Source organism: Pan troglodytes, chromosome 4, assembly GCF_028858775.2.
Source record: "Pan troglodytes isolate AG18354 chromosome 4, NHGRI_mPanTro3-v2.0_pri, whole genome shotgun sequence".
Lineage (NCBI taxonomy): Eukaryota > Metazoa > Chordata > Mammalia > Primates > Hominidae > Pan > Pan troglodytes.
The window spans coordinates 53698714-53715578 of record NC_072402.2 but is presented as its reverse complement, the minus strand read 5'-3'; the positions used below and the strand labels follow the sequence as shown (position 1 = coordinate 53715578).

The following is a 16865-nucleotide window of genomic DNA, read 5'->3' as shown; positions in this document are numbered from 1 at the left end:
CATGCTTGTAGAAAAGCATTTATATAAAATGTTTTTTTCTAGAAAGCACAGGTGATAAGTTCAAAGGGTGATTTCAATATTTTAATTCACTTTTAGCTAACTGAACTATTCACATCAGACTTTTCCATCTGCCCAGCTTATATTAATAAAAATTCATAATAATGTCAAAAAATGCTATCTATCTCATCAACTTTTCTTAATATATTTGTTATGTGTTTCTTTGAGATGAGTCAAAATACATAAATTATATTCTATCTTTTCATTGTTTAGAATTAGACAATCTAATACTGATAAAAGTAGCAAGAATAATTTAAATACACCTTTACCAAATAATTACTTCAATATATTTTTCTAAAATATTTTTACTGAGAAAAAATGTACCTAAATATTAAGAACAATGTTTACTCATTAGCCAGAATATTAAATAATACATATGAGACAAGTACACTGATGTGAGTTGCATTAGTTTTTTTAATGTAGAAATAACACAAGGTTTTGAGTTAGAACTATTTTTCATATTGTTTGAGCTTCCCCAATGACCATTGTTCATATAAATGTGTTTTCAATGGTTCAGTTTTATAAGAATAATGCACAGAAGGATCTTTATTTCCCTGCTGAGTCTCAACAACTAGCACAAAGTACATCAGTCATGTCACTTACAAAGAATACATTGTTAGTAACGTTTCTTTTTATTGAATCGTTTACTCAAAGTAGTTGCCGTTTGAAATAAAATAAAAATACCCTGTAGAATGTGAGAACAGGATCCAGACTTCAAGTCACAAAGTTGTACTTTGGGTCCTCTAGTACCAACTGTAAAAACAGAACCGGTTTAAGATAATTTTATCATAAGTCATCATCAAAAGGAAACAAGACATTATCATTAGTAATCATGACATTTTCACTGTATCCATGCAGAAATATAAAGATATATGCCAAAATTACATTGTCATTTTTAATGTTTACATTTAGAAAAGTTATTTTAACTACAGTTATATTTTAGTAGTAAGAGACCTCTATTATTACATTTATTTTTTATTCTGAAATAATTATAGATTTGCAAGCAGTTGCAAAGCTAGTATAAAGAGAACTGTGTACCCTTCACTAAGTTTCCCCAACGATTATGTGTGAGGTAACTAAAACACAGTATCAAACCCAGGAAATTCGTATTGGTAAATGTGTATGTATGTATGTACAGTTCTATTCCATTTTATCACATCAAATCATTGTATTTTAATAGCTTAGTTTTTCCAAGTTAATGATATACTTCCAATCACTAGTAACAGATTCACAGAAACTGGACACAGACTGAAAGGACCTCAAGACAACTTAGCTCCTAGCTCTTCTTCACAGATAAAAGAGGTAGAGACTCACATGGTGCCACAGAAATAATGAATCACAGGGCCCAGATACCTGATACCAGAAAATCATTTTTTCTTCCTTATATATGAAGATGTTTGTTGCAGGTGCTTTTATATAAATTGATGCTTAATTTGAATCACAATCTTAGAGAAAGAAAGAATTTCCTTGTTTTATTGTGTCAAATTGGGAAAGTTGCCAAATTTTATTCATGTAAAATCTCTGAAACTTTGGTGGTTTAAAAGGAACTCTTTAGACAGAAATACACTCTTATTCTCTGAATCCTGGCCACAGCATAGTGCTTGCCTTGCACAATATCTGTTGAATATAAATAGTACAATATCTGTTGAATATATATAGTATATATATATAAAATTGTGATATTCCTCTCGGTTAAAATGTCTACATCAAAACTAACTAGATATAAAAAGGGAGAAAGTTTTCAGTATGTCAAAAGACAAAAGAATACACTTACAAACCTGCTACCAAACAGTGCTTGGTGGAGACTGGAGACATATGATGACTATAAACTGTTTCCTCAAAATTAAATACATCTGCAGTCTGGTAATCAAAAGACATTTAAAAAGTATAAGGTTTAAGTATAAAAACAAAGCAATAAATTTTCTATTTACTTTTTCCTAAATTTTTAGCTATTTTTAAATTGACTGTTAGCAATTCAACTTAAACATAGGAATGTAATACCCCAAAAAACCTTGATAATTTGAAATCCTGTCATTTACAACATTCTTTTCCCTTCTATGAGAAAAAAATATGTTTTCCCAATAAATCCCAGAAATTAAGAAAATATAAGCCTGTGGCTCACCATATTCCTCTCCACCCACCCTGGTGGGGAGAGGGCTCAGCATCTACATGGATGATGTAGCCAGCGCTGCCTCTCAGTTCCGTATAACCTGAGCTACCACACCCAGGATGCTGTCACTACCTAGAATTGCCCCTTCTTTGAAATCATACATTTCAGTTATCTATGACCACAATCTTATATCATTTTCAGCTTTTCCCCCTCCAAATACTCTCAAGAAATCTGAATAAACTCTGGAACCCCTAACAGTTCATCTACTTCTCTTCCTCTCCAGCTTGGATTTCAAGGTCCAATACCAATACCAAGGTCAACTGCCAATATCTGCAATTCCTTTGCTAATATCCTTCCACTTGTCAAGACTTCACCCTGGGTGACCCCAAATGTCTGCCTTCTCTGTACTTATATCCAAATTGATCTACACCAGGTGTTGGCAAACTTTCTTTAAAAGTCAGATGGTAAATATTTTAGGCTTTCAGGACCAACTACTCATCTCTGTCACTGCAGTGTTAAAGCAGTCATAGACAACAAATGAACATATTGTAACTGCTCACCAGGTTCTTCCTGCCTGCTGCACAAACAAAATCAATTCACAAAGACCATGGCATTGCAGTAAAGAGTTTAACTGATGCAAGGCTGGCCATGCCAAGTGGGAGATGGGATTTATTAATATTACTCTAATCAACCTCCTTGAAGTCTTGTAGGTTTGGGGTTTTTCAAAGGTAGTTTGGGGGAAGGGGTGGGAGTGGTTAGACAATGAATGGATGCTTGCTATTGATTGGTTGGGGGTGCAATCATAAGGGTGTGGGGAATGGTCCTCTTGTGCACTGAGCCACTTCTGGGTGGGGCCACAGGGGCAGTTGGTAGGTCCAGGTGGAGCCCCTGGTGTCAGACATGAAAAAATCCTGAAAAGATATCTCAAAAGGCCAATCTCAGGTTCTACAGTTGTGATGTTATATGCAGGAGTAATTGGGGAAGTTATATATCTTGTGACCTCCGGAATAATGGCTGGCAATCATTTATGCCTCTTTATTTATTTATTTATTTATTTATGAGACCAGGTTATGAGACTGGCTAATTTTTGTATTTTTGGTAGAGATGGGGTTTTGCCATGTTTCCCAGGCTGGTCTCGAACTCCTGAGCTCAAGCAATCCACCCTCCTTGGCTTCCCAAAGTGTTGGGATTACAGGTGTGAGCCACTGCTGGGCCTATGTTTTAGCAGAATTCAGGCTTGTCTCCTCCTCCTAGTCTGGTGGTCTCTCATTAGCTTTACAAAGGTGGTTGAGTTTTGGAGAAGGGCTATTATCATTTAAACTATAAATGGCTGGGGGCAGTGGCTCACCCCTGTAATCCCAGTACTTTGGGAGGCCGAGGCAGGCGGATCACTTGAGGTCAGGAGTTTGAGACAAGCCTGGCCAACATGGTGAAACTCCATCTCTACTTAAAATACAAAAATTAGATGGGCGTGGTGGCAGGCGCCTGTAATCCCAGCTATATGAGAGGCTGAGGCAGGAGAATCGCTTGAATCCGGGAGGCAGAGGTTGCAGTGAGCTAAGATCACGCCACTACACTACAGCCTGGGCAACAGAGCAAAACTCTGTCTCAAAAATAAATAAATAAATAAATAAACAAATACATACATAAAATAAAAAAAAAATAGAGTATTAACTAAATGTCTTCCAAAGTTAGCTTGGCCAAAGCCCAGCAATAATTAAGGCAGCTTGAAGGCTAAAGGCAAGAGGGGGTGGTGGCTAGATCAGATCTCCCCTACTGCCACAGTTTTCTCACTGATATAAGTTTTGCAAAGGCAGTTTCAATATTTGTGTCCAAAACCTACTTTATTTACAAAAAAAGGCCATGAGCCAGACTTGCCCATGAGCCCAGACTTAGCCAATCCCTTGCTCTCCTCAGGTAAAAAATCTTATAATTAGGGCAGTGTGACATCACCATAAAAGATTATTCATTTCCTCTGGATTTCAGTAATGACTGCCAGTCCCACTATATTTCACTTGTATTCTTCTCTGCAGTATTCCTCAGCTATTTCAAATCTTCTCCACAAATATACCAACTCAGTCACAACAGGTAATTTGATCTTTTATTTCAAGGAGAAAATAGGAGGCAGTCAATCAGAATTTCCTTAATGTCTTACCAACAAACCTACAAACACATTTGCTTCCACTTATCCTTTTTCCTTCTTCACTCCTGTTATCATAGAAACATGATTCCTTTTTTTTTTTTTTTTTTTGAGATGGAGTCGCTCTGTTGCCCAGGCTGGTGTGCAGTGGCACGATCTTGGCTCACTGCAACCTCTGCCTCCCGGGTTCAAGCGATTCTCCTGTGTCAGCCTCCCGAGTAGCTGGGACTACAGGTGCCCGCCACCATGCCCGGCTAATTTTTGTATTTTTAGTAGAGATGGGGTTTCACCATATTGGCCAGGCTGGTCTTGAGATTCCTCCCCATTTTTAATGTCAATCCCCCTACTTGTGTTCAGATTCCCTTCAGCACTGTCAGAAATCTCACCCTATAGATTATCTTCTGGGTATCTATAACCTCTGTCCCCACTGGCTCATTCCCAACAGCACTACAAGTGCAAGTCTTTTTCATCTTAACACCGCTTCGCTAAGACAAAAAAAACAAAGAGCATTTTCCACCCTACATTCTCCCTAATCTTTCCTCCTCTTCAAATCCAAACTTTGGCTATCTCTAATTCCTTATCTCCCACGTATTTCTCAACTAATTGCAATCTTATTTTTATTGCACTACTGTAAATCACACTACTCTTCCAATATTACCAATATGCTCCTCATCTGATTTAATCTGACAGTAGCATTCAACACAATTGATTACTCCCATCCTCTTTAAAGCAATCTTTTACAGGCTTCCATTGTATCATATATTCCTGATTTTCCTCTTTCTCTCCTTGGCTACATCTTTTCATCACCTTTAGCAGACTTTGCTTTCATTTTTCTGTCCTATTTATCTTTGTCTTCACGGTCTTGTTCTATGTACTCCTTTCAACTGCCACTTGTATGTTATGGGTTAAGTATCCCTTATCCAAAGTAACTGGGACCAGAAATGTTTCAGAGTTCAGATTTTTTTTTTTTTTTTTTTGGTTTGGAAGGTTTGCATTATACTTACAAGGTTGAGCATTACAAATCTAGAACTCAAAAAATTTCAAATTTTGAACTTCTGGATTAGGGACACTCAATACATAGTGAGGCACAAATCTGTATATTCAGTGTAGACCTCACTCCTGAATTCTGGGTATGTATAGATCGATTCCTGGATTATCTTCATTTGGATTTCCTGTAAATCCCTCAAACTCAACAAATCGAAAATTGAACTCATCATTCCAACCCTTCCCCATCTTACTAAATAACAAAATAACAATATAATCCACCCAATTGCCAAGCCAGAGAACCTGGGGGTCATTCATATAAATATATATATATATATATATATATATATTTTTTTTTTTTTAAAAATAATGGCTTTGTCAAGATACAATTCACATTATCATACACCTTGGAACCCATATGAAGTGTCACTAGTGATGCTGCAAGTGGTACCAAGAAGCAGAGAAAAGTCATGACATTATAAAAAGAGGCTGAATTGCTTGACATGTACCATAGACTGAAGTGTGCAGCTGTGGTTGCCCACCATTTCAAGATAAATGAGTCCAGCATAAGAACCATTATGAAAAAAGAAAATTTGTGATGCTGTCACTGCAGCTACGCCAGCAGGTGTGAAAACCTTGTATGTTTTGTGAAATACCTTTGACCTCTTATTGAAAATCCATCTTTCATGTGGGTGCAGGATTGTTAACAGAAAGGCATATCTATATGTAGACTCTAATACGACTTTTAAAAAGCAAAGTCAGTATAGTCATTATATGACAATGTGAAGCTAAAGGAAGGTGAAGGATCTAAAGCTGGAGAATTGAATGCCAGATAAAAATGGTTTGATAATTTTTGGAAAGTTTTGGCTTAAAAAAAGTCAAGATAATAGGATGAGAAGCTTCTGCCCACCAAAAGGCAGCAGATGAGTTTCCAGATACCATTAAGAAAATCATCGAGGACAAAGGATATCTGCCTGAACAAGTTTTAAATGCAGACAAAAATGCCCTATTCTGAAAAAAAAAAAAAAAAAAAGCCACAAAGGACTCTTATGACATGGACCCTTCAATGATATGGGCTCTGAAACTAAAGCAAATAGTGGAAGAAGGTTCAGTACTGTAATAGAAACATTTTTAGAGAAATACAGCAGAACACACAAAAATTACGATGTATTTCCATAGTTATACCAAGTGTGCCTGCCTCTCCTTCCAAATTTTACACCTTTTGCTACCCTAGAGACAGCAAGGTCAACTCCTCCTCTTCCTGCTCCTTCTCCTCAGCCTACTCAATGTGAAGATGATGAGGATAAAGACCTTTATGATGATCCACTTCCACTGACTTAGTAGTAAATATATTTCTCTTCCTCATGATTTTCTTAATAACATTTTCTTTTCTCTAGCTTACTTTATTGTAACAACGCAGTATATAGGCCGGGCATGGTGGCTCACGCCTGTAATCCCAACACTTTGAGAGGCCGAGGCGGGTGGATCAACTGAGGTCAGGAGTTCCAGACCAGCCTGGCCAACATGGCGAAACCCTGTCTCTACTAAAAATACAAAAATTAGCCAGGCATGGTGACACACGCCTGTAGTCCCAGATACTCGGGAGGCTGAGGCAGGAGAATCACTTGAACTCAGCAGGCGGAGGTTGCAGTGAGCTGAGATTGCGCCACTGGCCACTGCACTCTAGCATGGGTGACAGAGCGAGACTCCGTCTAGAAAAAAAAAAAAAAATAATAAAAGAATACAGTATGTATTACATATAACATACAAAGTTGTGTTAATTGACTGTTTATGTAATCCAGAAGGCTACCAATTAACACTAGGCTATTAGTAGTTAAGCTTTTGGGGTAATCAAAAATTATACATAGATTTTCAACTGTGATGGGGGTCAGCTTCCCTAACCTCCACACTATTCAAGGGTTACCTGTATTATCATAAATCAAATTAATGTCATCAACGGGTACATTTCTTGATTATCCAGTTCCACTGGTGTGGTGTTTTTCTTTTTTACTTACCAATATCACATTGCCTTAACTAGTATAACTTTATAGCAAGTCTTGATATCTGATAGTGAAGTCTTCCAACTTCACTCTTTTGTTTCAAGAGTGCCCTGCTGTTTTGCATTTCCATATGAACATTAGAATTAGCTAGTCAATTTTCAAAAAAAGAAATCTTCTAAGAGTCTGATAGAAAATGCATTGATTCTATAGATCAGTTTGGGTAGAACTGATATTTTTATCACACTGAACCTTTTAATTCTTGAACATGGAATACCCCACATTTATTTAGGTCTTAATTTCTCTCAATAATGTTCTAAAGTTCTCTGTGTATTCGGAATAGTCTTGTATATTTTTAATTAAATATATTACTAGGTATATGATGATTTTTGATGCTATGGTAAACAATGTTGGTTTTGAAATTTCATTTTATAATCGCTTGTGTTTGGAATTCAGAAATATAATTTACCTTGTATCCAGCAAATTTGCTAAATTTACTTATATTAATTCTAATAATTTGGCTATAGATTCTTTTGAATTTTCTATGTTCATAATCATGTCTTCTGTGAATGACAGTTTAAATGCTTCCTGTCCAGTTCCTATCCCTTTTATTTCCTTTGCTTTATTGCACTGACTAGGACATTCAGTACAATGTTGAACAGAGGAAATAATGGGGATAATGCAAAGGGAAAGCTTTCAACATTTTACCACCAAATAAAATGGTTACTTTAGTTTATTAAAAAAATAGATACTTTGTATCAAATTAAGGAATTTCTCCTCTATTCCTAGTATGCAGAGAATTTTATTTTTACATATTTTTTTAATTATACTTTTAAGTTCTAGGGTTCATGTGCACAACGTGCGGGTTTGTTACATAGGTATATATGTGCCATGTTGGTTTGCTGCACCCATTAACTCATCATTTACATTAGGTATTTCTCCTAATGCTATCCCTCCCCCTACTCCCCACCCCATGACAGTCCCCGGTGTGTGATGTTCCCCTCCCTGTGTCCAAGTGTTCTCATTGTTCAACTCCCACCTATGAGTGAGAACATGCTGTGTTTGGTTTTCTGTCCTTGTGATAGTTTGCTCAGAATGATGGCTTCCAGCTTCATCCATGTCCCTGCAAAGGACATGAACTCATCTTTTTATGGCTGCATAGTATTCCATGGTATATATGTGCCACATTTTCTTAATCCAGTCTATCATTCATGGACATCTGGGTTGGATCCAAGTTTTTGCTATTGTGAATAGTGCCGCAATAAACATATGTGTGCATGGGTCTTTACAGTAGAATGTTTTATAATCCTTTGGGTATATACCCAGTAATGGGATGGCTGGGTCAAATGGTATTTCTAGTTCTAGATTCTTGAGGAATCGCCACACTGACTTCCACACTGGTTGAACTAGCTTACTCTTCCACCAACAGTGTAAAAGCGTTCCTATTTCTCCACATACTCTCCAGCATCTGTTGTGTCCTGACTTTTTAATAATCGCCATCCTAACTGGTGTGAGATGGTATCGCACTGTGGTTTTGATTTGCATTTCTCTGATGACGAGTGATGACGAGATTTTTTCATGTGTCTGTTGGCTGCATAAATGTCTTCTTTGAGAAGTGTCTGTTCATATGCTTTGCCTACTTTTTGATGGGGTTTTTTTTTCTTGTAAATTTGTTTAAGTTCTTTGTAGACTCTGGATATTAGCCCTTTGTCAGATGGGTAGATTGCAAAAATTTTCTCCCATTCTGTAGGTTGCATGTTCACTTAATGGTAGTTTCTTTTGCTGTGCAGAAGCTCTTTAGTTTAATTAGATCCCACTTGTCAATTTTGACTTTTGTTGCCATTGCTTTGGGTGTTTTAGACATGAAGTCCTTGCCCATACCTATGTCCTGAATGGTATTGCCTAGGTTTTCTTCTGGGGTTTTTGTGGTTTTAGGTCTAACATTTAAGTCTTTAATCCATCTTGAATTAATTTTTGTATAAGGTGTAAGGAAGGGATCCAGTTTCAGCTTTCTACATATGGCTAGCCAGTTTTCCCAGCACCATTTATTAAATAGGGAATCCTTTCCCCATTTCTTGTTTTTGTCAGGTTTGTCAAAGATTGGATGGTTGTAGATGTGTGGTGTTATTTCTGAGGCCTCTGTTCTGTTCCACAGGTCTATATATCTGTTTTGGTACCAGTACCATGCTGTTTTTGTTACTGTAGCCTGGTAGTATAGTTTGAAGTCAGGTAGCGTGATGCCTCCAGCTTTGTTCTTTTGGCTTAGGATTGTCTTGGTAATGCGGGCTCTTTTTTGGTTTCATATGAACTTTAAAGTAGTTTTTTCCAATTCTGTGAAGAAAGTTATTGGTAGCTTAATGGGGATGGTATTCAATCTATAAATTACCTTGGGCAGTATGGCCATTTTCACGATATTGATTCTTCCTATCCATAAGCATGGAATGTTCTTCCATTTGTTTGTGTCCTCTTTCATTTCATTGAGCAGTGGTTTGTAGTTCTCCTTGAAGAGGTCCTTCACATCCCTTGTAAGTTGGACTTCTAGGTATTTCATTCTCTTTGTAGCAATTGAGAATGTAGTTTACTCATGATTTGGGTCTCTGTTTGTCTGTTATTGGTATATAGGAATGCTTGTGATTTTTGCATGTTGATTTTGTATCCTGAGACTTTGCTGAAGTTGCTTATCAGCTTAAAGAGATTTTGGGCTCAGACGATGGGGTTTTCTAGATATAGAATCATGTCATCTGCAAACAGGGAGAACTTGACTTCCTCTTTTCCTAATTGAATACCCTTTATCTCTTTCTCTTGCCTGATTGCCCTGGCCAGAACTTCCAACGCTATGTTAAATAGGAGTGGTGAGAGAGGGCATCCCTGTCTTGTGCCAGTTTTCAAAGGGAATGCTTCCAGTTTTTGCCCATTCAGTATGATATTGGCTGTGGGTTTGTCATAAATAGCCCTTATTATTTTGAGATACATTCTATCAATACCTAGTTTATTGAGAGTTTTTGGCATGAAGGGCTGTTGCATTTTGTCAAAGGCCTTTTCTGCATCTATTGAGATAATCATGTGGTTTTTGTCATTGGTTCTGTTTATGTGATGGATTACGTGTATTGATTTGTGTATGTTGAAACAGCCTTGCATCCCAGGGATGAAGCCCACTTGATCATGGTGGATAAGCTTTTTGATGTGCTGCTGAATTCAGTATGCCAGTATTTTATTGAGGATTTTTGGATCGATGTTCATTTGGGATATTGGTGTAAATTTCTCTTTTTTTGTTGTGTCTCTGCCAGGCTTTGTTATCAGGATGATGCTGGCCTCATAAAATGAGTTAGGGAGGATTCCTTCTTTTTCTATTGACTGGAATAGTTTCAGAAAGAATGGTACCAGCTCCTCTTTGTACCTCTGGTAGAATTCGGTTGTGAATCCGTCTGGTCCTGGACTTTTTTTGGTTGGTAGGCTATTAATTACTGCCTCTATTTCAGAACCTGTTATTGGTCTATTCAGAGATTGAACTTCTTCCTGGTTTAGTCTTGGGAGGGTGTGTGTGTCCAGGAATTTATCCATTTCTTCTAGATTTTCTAGCTGATTTGCATAGAGGTGTTTATAGTATTCTCTGATGGTAGTTTGTATTTCTGTGGGATTGGTGGTGATATTCCCTGTATCATTTTTTAATTGCGTCTATTTGATTCTCCTCTCTTTTCTTCCTCATTAGTCTTGCTAGCAGTCTATCGGTTTTGTGGATCTTTTCAAAAAACCTGCTCCTGGATTCATTGATTTTTTGAAGGGTTTTTGGTGACTCTACTTCCTTCAGTTCTACTCTGATCTTAGTTATTTCTTGCCTTCTGCTAACTTTTGAATTTGTTTGCTCTTGCTTCTCTAGTTCTTTTAATTGGGATATTAGGGTGTCGATTTTAGATCTTTCCTGCTTTCTCTTCTGGGCATTTAGTGCTATAAATTTCCCACTACACACTGCTTTAAATGTGTCTCAGAGATTCTGGTACATTGTGTCCTTGTTCTGATTGGTTTCAAAGAACATCTTTATTTCTGCCTTCATTTCGTTATGTACCCAGTAGTTATTCAGGAGCAGGTTGTTCAGTTCCCACGCAGTTGTGCGGTTTTGAGTTAGTTTCTTAATCCTGAGTTCTAATTTGATTGCACTGGGGTCTGAGAGAGTTTGTTGTGATTTGTGTTCTTTTACATTTGCTGAGGAGTCCTTTACTTCCAACTATGTGGTCAATTCTGGAATAAGTGTGATGTGGTGCTGGCAAGAATGTATATTCTGTTGATTTGGGGTGGAGAGTTCTGTAGATGTCTATTAGGTCTGCTTAGTTCAGAGCTGACTTCAAGTCCTGGATATCCTTGTTAACCTTCGGTCTCATTGATCTGTCTAATGTTGAGAGTGGGGTGTTAAAGTCTCCCATTATTATTGTGTGGGAGTCTAAGTCTCCTTGTAGGTCTGTATGGACTTGCTTATGAATCTAGGTGCTCCTCTATTGGGTGCATATATATTTAGGATAGCTAGCTCTTCTTGTTGTGATCCCTTTACCATTATGTAATGGACTTCTTTGTCTCTTTTGATCTTTGTTGTTTTAAAGTCTGTTTTATCAGAGACCAGGATTGCAACCCCTGCTTTTTTTTTGCTTTCTATTTGCTTGGTAGATCTTCCTCCATACTTTTATTTTGAGCCTATGTGTGTCAGTATGCAGAGAATTTTTAAAAATGAGGATGGGCACAGTGGCTCATGCTTGTAATCCCAACACTTTTAGAGGCCAATGTGGGAGGATCATTTGAGGCCAGATTTTGACACCAGCCTGGGCAAGACAGAGAGACACTGTCTCTACAAAAAGTTAAAAAATTAGCCGGAGATGGTGGTGCACACCTGTAGCCTTCACTACTTTGGAGCCTGAGCTGAGAGGATCCCTTGAGCCCAGGAGTTTGAGGTTATAGTGAGTTATAATTGCGCCACTGCACTCTAGCTTGGGCAACAGGGCAAGACTCTTGTCTCTTAAAAAAAAAAAAAAAAAAAAAAGGATATTGACTTTTATTTCAAAATGTTCGTATCTATTGAGATGACTAATATGTAGTTTTCCCCCTTCATTCTATTAACATGATGAATTACATTAGTTGATTTATAGATGTTAAAACAACCTTGTTTTTGTCCACTCATGATATATTATTCTTTTTGTATGTTGCTAGATTCTACATATTAATAGTTGATTTAGGATTTTTGTTATTTATATTTGTAAGAGACACTGGCTTGTAATTTTCCATATAATGTCCTTGTAAATTTTGAAATCATGGATATGCTGGCCCCATAAAAAAAGTTTACAAAAGTTCCTTTTTTTCCTCTTGAAGCATTTGTATAAGATTGGTATTATCTCTTTTTTAAGTGTTTAGAATAATTTACTCGTAAAGGCATCTAGGCCTGGAGATGTCAGTCTTCTTCTATTGTCTGTTTTTCCTCCTAAGCTCATTTGTTGGTAAGCTTGGAAGTTTCTGTTTTGAGTGCTAGAAATTATATAGAAAAAAATGGGAGAGATTCTGCGTTATGTTATCCTCCTCTAGAGAAGATCCAATCTCTCTTTTGCAGGTAGGAGAGGGAAGATCATATCAATTCAAACATAAAGCTTGTGTGCTATCGTAGAGTTCTGTAATAATTTTCTACTGATGCAGTAAGGAATTACCACATACTTAGTAATTTATAACACAAATTTATTATCTGTAATAAATCTGTTCTACAAGTTAAAATTCTCACATAGGTCTCAATGGATTATAATCAAGGTGTTGACAGGCTGCATTCCTTTTTGGAGGCTCTAGGAGAGAATACTTTCTCCATCTTCCAGAGACCACCCACATTTCTTGGCTTGTGATCCCCTTAATCCATCTTCAAAGCTAGCAATTTTACATTTCTCTGGCCATTCTCCCAGTCAAATTTACCCCATCTCCTTCTGCCTCCCACTTCCATTTTTTAAGATTCTTATGATTACATTGGGCCCATTAGGATAATTCAGTATTATCTCCCTGTCTTGAGGTCAGGTGATTGGCAACCTTAATTCCCCTTTGTATGTTCTAGAGATTAGCACATAGACATCTGGGAGCAGGACATGATGCTGCCTACCACAGGCTCCATCTACCTCCTATTTGTACCCATTATTAGAGTATACCCCTCTAGGTGCCCTAAGAGCCTGGGTGTTTTCCTAGGCCCCCTTCTACTTAGCAAGTACTGCACTGCAATTCTTCTCTCCGGTACCATGTGACTGGGGAAAATTGCTGTTCTTCAAATGTCTTCTGCTTCATTTCTTAAGTCTATGGTCTCACATAGCTTGGTCAGCGAATATCTCAAAGAAAAAACCAGTGCAAGATGTTAGGCTGATTTCTCTGCATCTCTCTTCTTTCTGTGATCTTGACCCTTTAATTTCTGGCTCTCTTGGCAGCCCACATTCCAATTTCTGTCTCTCTAGCTTTATGAAATTGACTAAAGTCCCACTCATTTATCTGCCTCTTAGAAGCTATCCAATGCCTGTCTTCTCAGTCTCTTGCCTTACTTTAATGACAAATGTCCAAAGAGAAAAAGAGTGTGTGGAAAGTTGAATGCATTTCTGTAAGTGTTCCCCTCTCTAGGATCTGATTCTCAATTCCTAGATTTCTTGGCAGCTTTATAAAACCCTCAACTAGATGCCTGTTTATGCTTTATCTAGCTTTTCTCAATGGAGGTGCTGGTTTGGCTACAAGATATTCCATTATAGTCAGAAGTGAAAGCTCATGACATTCATTTAATTGTTAAAATATACTCTCATTTTCAATGACATGTATTTTAAATAAATATACTTTATTATAAAAATAAATCTGAAATAATAGGACTATTCTTTTCTAATGTAGCAATGTCAAAAAAACACATCTATTTAGTTTGAATTATTAGAAGTGTATTAACTTTGCATTTATATACACAACACTGTTTTGTTTTGCTCACTAGAATCATAATATACTTCATGATTTTATTACTTTTTAATATGTGGCCAGTTACATACATTGTTAGTCATCCCTAAAGCATTCACTCAGCAGTTACTGTACATAGCACTGAATTTAGTAATGTATAAGACATAGTACTTTCTTTGGGGAAGTAACTATCTAGAACAACAAATAAGACAAACAAGTATGAAAATGATATTATAAAGTAGTATGAGAATGTATTGAAATAGGAATACAAAAAATAGTGCTATAAAGTAAAATAATGGTTAATATGTACTCCAGAAGCTGAAATCACTAAACTGCATGATAGAACTAAAAGGGACCTTAGACACCATCTAGTCTGACACTTTAATTTTATAGCTGAAGAGACCTTTGCTAACAAATTAAATGACTTATCTAAAGCAACAAATCTCATAAGTGGCAGAATGGAAATAGAACTCTGGCATCTACAGTCTTGGCTCAATGTAATTGTAAAAAAAGGTGTGACCTTAGGAGAAGGGAAGAGTTGCAAGGGAAAGGGACTTGAGGTAGGGAATACAACAGATTCAAAACATGATCAATTTAGTTGCAGCAAAGCATTTGTGTTGAAAACTGGTAGAACATAGGATTGAAGGAACAAGGGCTGAAGTCATGGAGAACTTGGAATGCCAGGCTGAGTTCAGACAATGGGAATCCCTAGAGGGTTTGGGTAGCGACATGATGAAACTGCTTTATAATAAGATTAATTCTGGGGTAGAACTTAGTGTAGAAAATGTAGAAGGTAAGGCAGTGATTTTAGTAGTCCAGATGTGCAGTAAAGGCAAGGTAAATAGAAAAGAGAGGTATGAGAGAGTTTGAAGAAAGGATTGCTAAGATTTTATGACTAAATTTAATGAGATGTGATCATGTTCAGTTGGGACCATGTTAAGTTTGAAGGGATGACACTACATTTAAGTATAGAGGTACTGTAGAAAAGTAGAGACATATCAAAGTAGAGCTCAGAGAAAAGATTAGCACTCGGAATGTAAATTTGACCAAATGTCATACAAACTACTATCCATTGCTTGCCTTTACTAAGCTACAGTATTAACAGCTTTCTCCTTCAAGTTTTTAGATCAATCAAAGATAAATCCAATTTTCTACTTTAGATTACTAGATCATAGTATTTTTCACAAAGGGATAATAATATTAGCTAATAGTTTTTGAGCATTTACTATATGCTATGTACTGTACTAGGTACTTTACATATTTTGGCTCATTTAATCCTCACAACCATACTATAATCATTATTCCCATTTACAGATGAGAAAGACACACAGAGGTTTGGACATTTGCCCAATGTAATACAGCTGTCAGCAGCACAACCAGGATATGAACTCAAGCAGTCTAGCTCTTCTTAACCACTGTACTGCTTTCACATCTAACATATATGACATCTCAGCAAATAATCATACTAAAATGGTTTAGGATTAAATTCTCCTTTATCCTACAAAGCAATCTGCAAATGTTTTAATGTACTTACTTGTAATGTATTTGTATCCCATACTTTCAGAGTTTTATCAAATGAGCTTGATGTGAACATGCCAGTGTCATGAGGATACCACTGTACAGTCTCCACACTGTATCTGTGAACATCAGGATGATCTCTACAAAACAGCAATCAAAATTTACATTAACTGACTTATGTGAGTTTCAAAACTGGTATATATTAAGAACAAGTAGTAGTCTGAGGTAGGATGATATGAATGGCCAAACCGAGATCACATGCCTGTGTCCTAGCTGTGTAGAAGGCGAGAAAGAATGTCCAGGCATCTCTAGATTCAGGCTCCCACTGTGTGATGTACAGACATGCCTCCTACTAAAGGTCACAATGTGAAAGATTCTCTGTTTTTGTACTATATACAGCCTGGAGGGATCAGCCAACTACACTGGACTTCTTTCATCTTGAAAGAGTGATTTGGTCTTACTGGAAGAGACAGCTGTTTTGGTTTTGGATTTGCTTTTCCAAAGTCTCTTTCTATTAGCACTACTATTCTTAGAATTATTGAATGCCTCATACACCTCCATGGTATTCCATACAATATTGCTTCTTATCAAGGAACTTATTCTATGACCAAAGAATGCAACTGGTGTAGGCCCATGAGATTCACATCTTATGTAACCCACCATCCATAAAAACATAACATGTTGAAGACTCTATGACGTCAGCTACAATACACCACCTTGTGAGGGTGGTATGCTGTCCTGAAGGATGTAGTATATGCTCTGAACCAGTGACCAACATAGTGTGTTACCTAACTGAATCTTGATTCAAACAAACTGGCTTTTAAGAGAGATTTATGAGACGAAGAGGGAAATTTGAACACAGACTGGATATTTAATATAGATAATTTTTGTGTATTTAAGATAGTGGTACTGTAGTTATGCCCATAAAGTCTTTATCTTTTAGAGATATAAATAATTATGAATAAACCATAGGTTGTTCGAGATTTGCTTCAACATAATTATGAGGGTGGATGGGTGGGAGGTAGAGATGAAACAAGATTGGTTATGATGGTTGGTGAAGCTGGGTGATTGATACACAGGTCATTATACAACTCTCCAATCTTGTATATGTTTGAAATTTCCCATA

The 16865-nt window shown here is 36.9% G+C and overlaps 1 protein-coding gene across 7 annotated transcripts in view; it reads right to left on the bottom strand.

Annotated features, from left to right (window-relative positions):
- The window catches only part of ERCC8 (ERCC excision repair 8, CSA ubiquitin ligase complex subunit), a 71837-nt gene that overhangs the window by 29070 nt on the left and 25902 nt on the right, over positions 1-16865 (bottom strand). For 5 of the 7 annotated variants that reach the window (XM_003310718.5, XM_054684351.2, XM_063811222.1 and 2 more), the window contains 3 exons: positions 15756-15879; positions 1836-1917; positions 742-810 (listed from right to left, as the gene is read on the bottom strand). In XM_003310718.5, coding sequence (XP_003310766.2) covers positions 742-810; positions 1836-1917; positions 15756-15879 — 275 coding nt within the window. The remainder of the gene's footprint in view (positions 1-741; positions 811-1835; positions 1918-15755; positions 15880-16865) is intronic. The other 2 variants (XM_063811225.1, XM_063811226.1) reach the window with 1 other exon arrangement.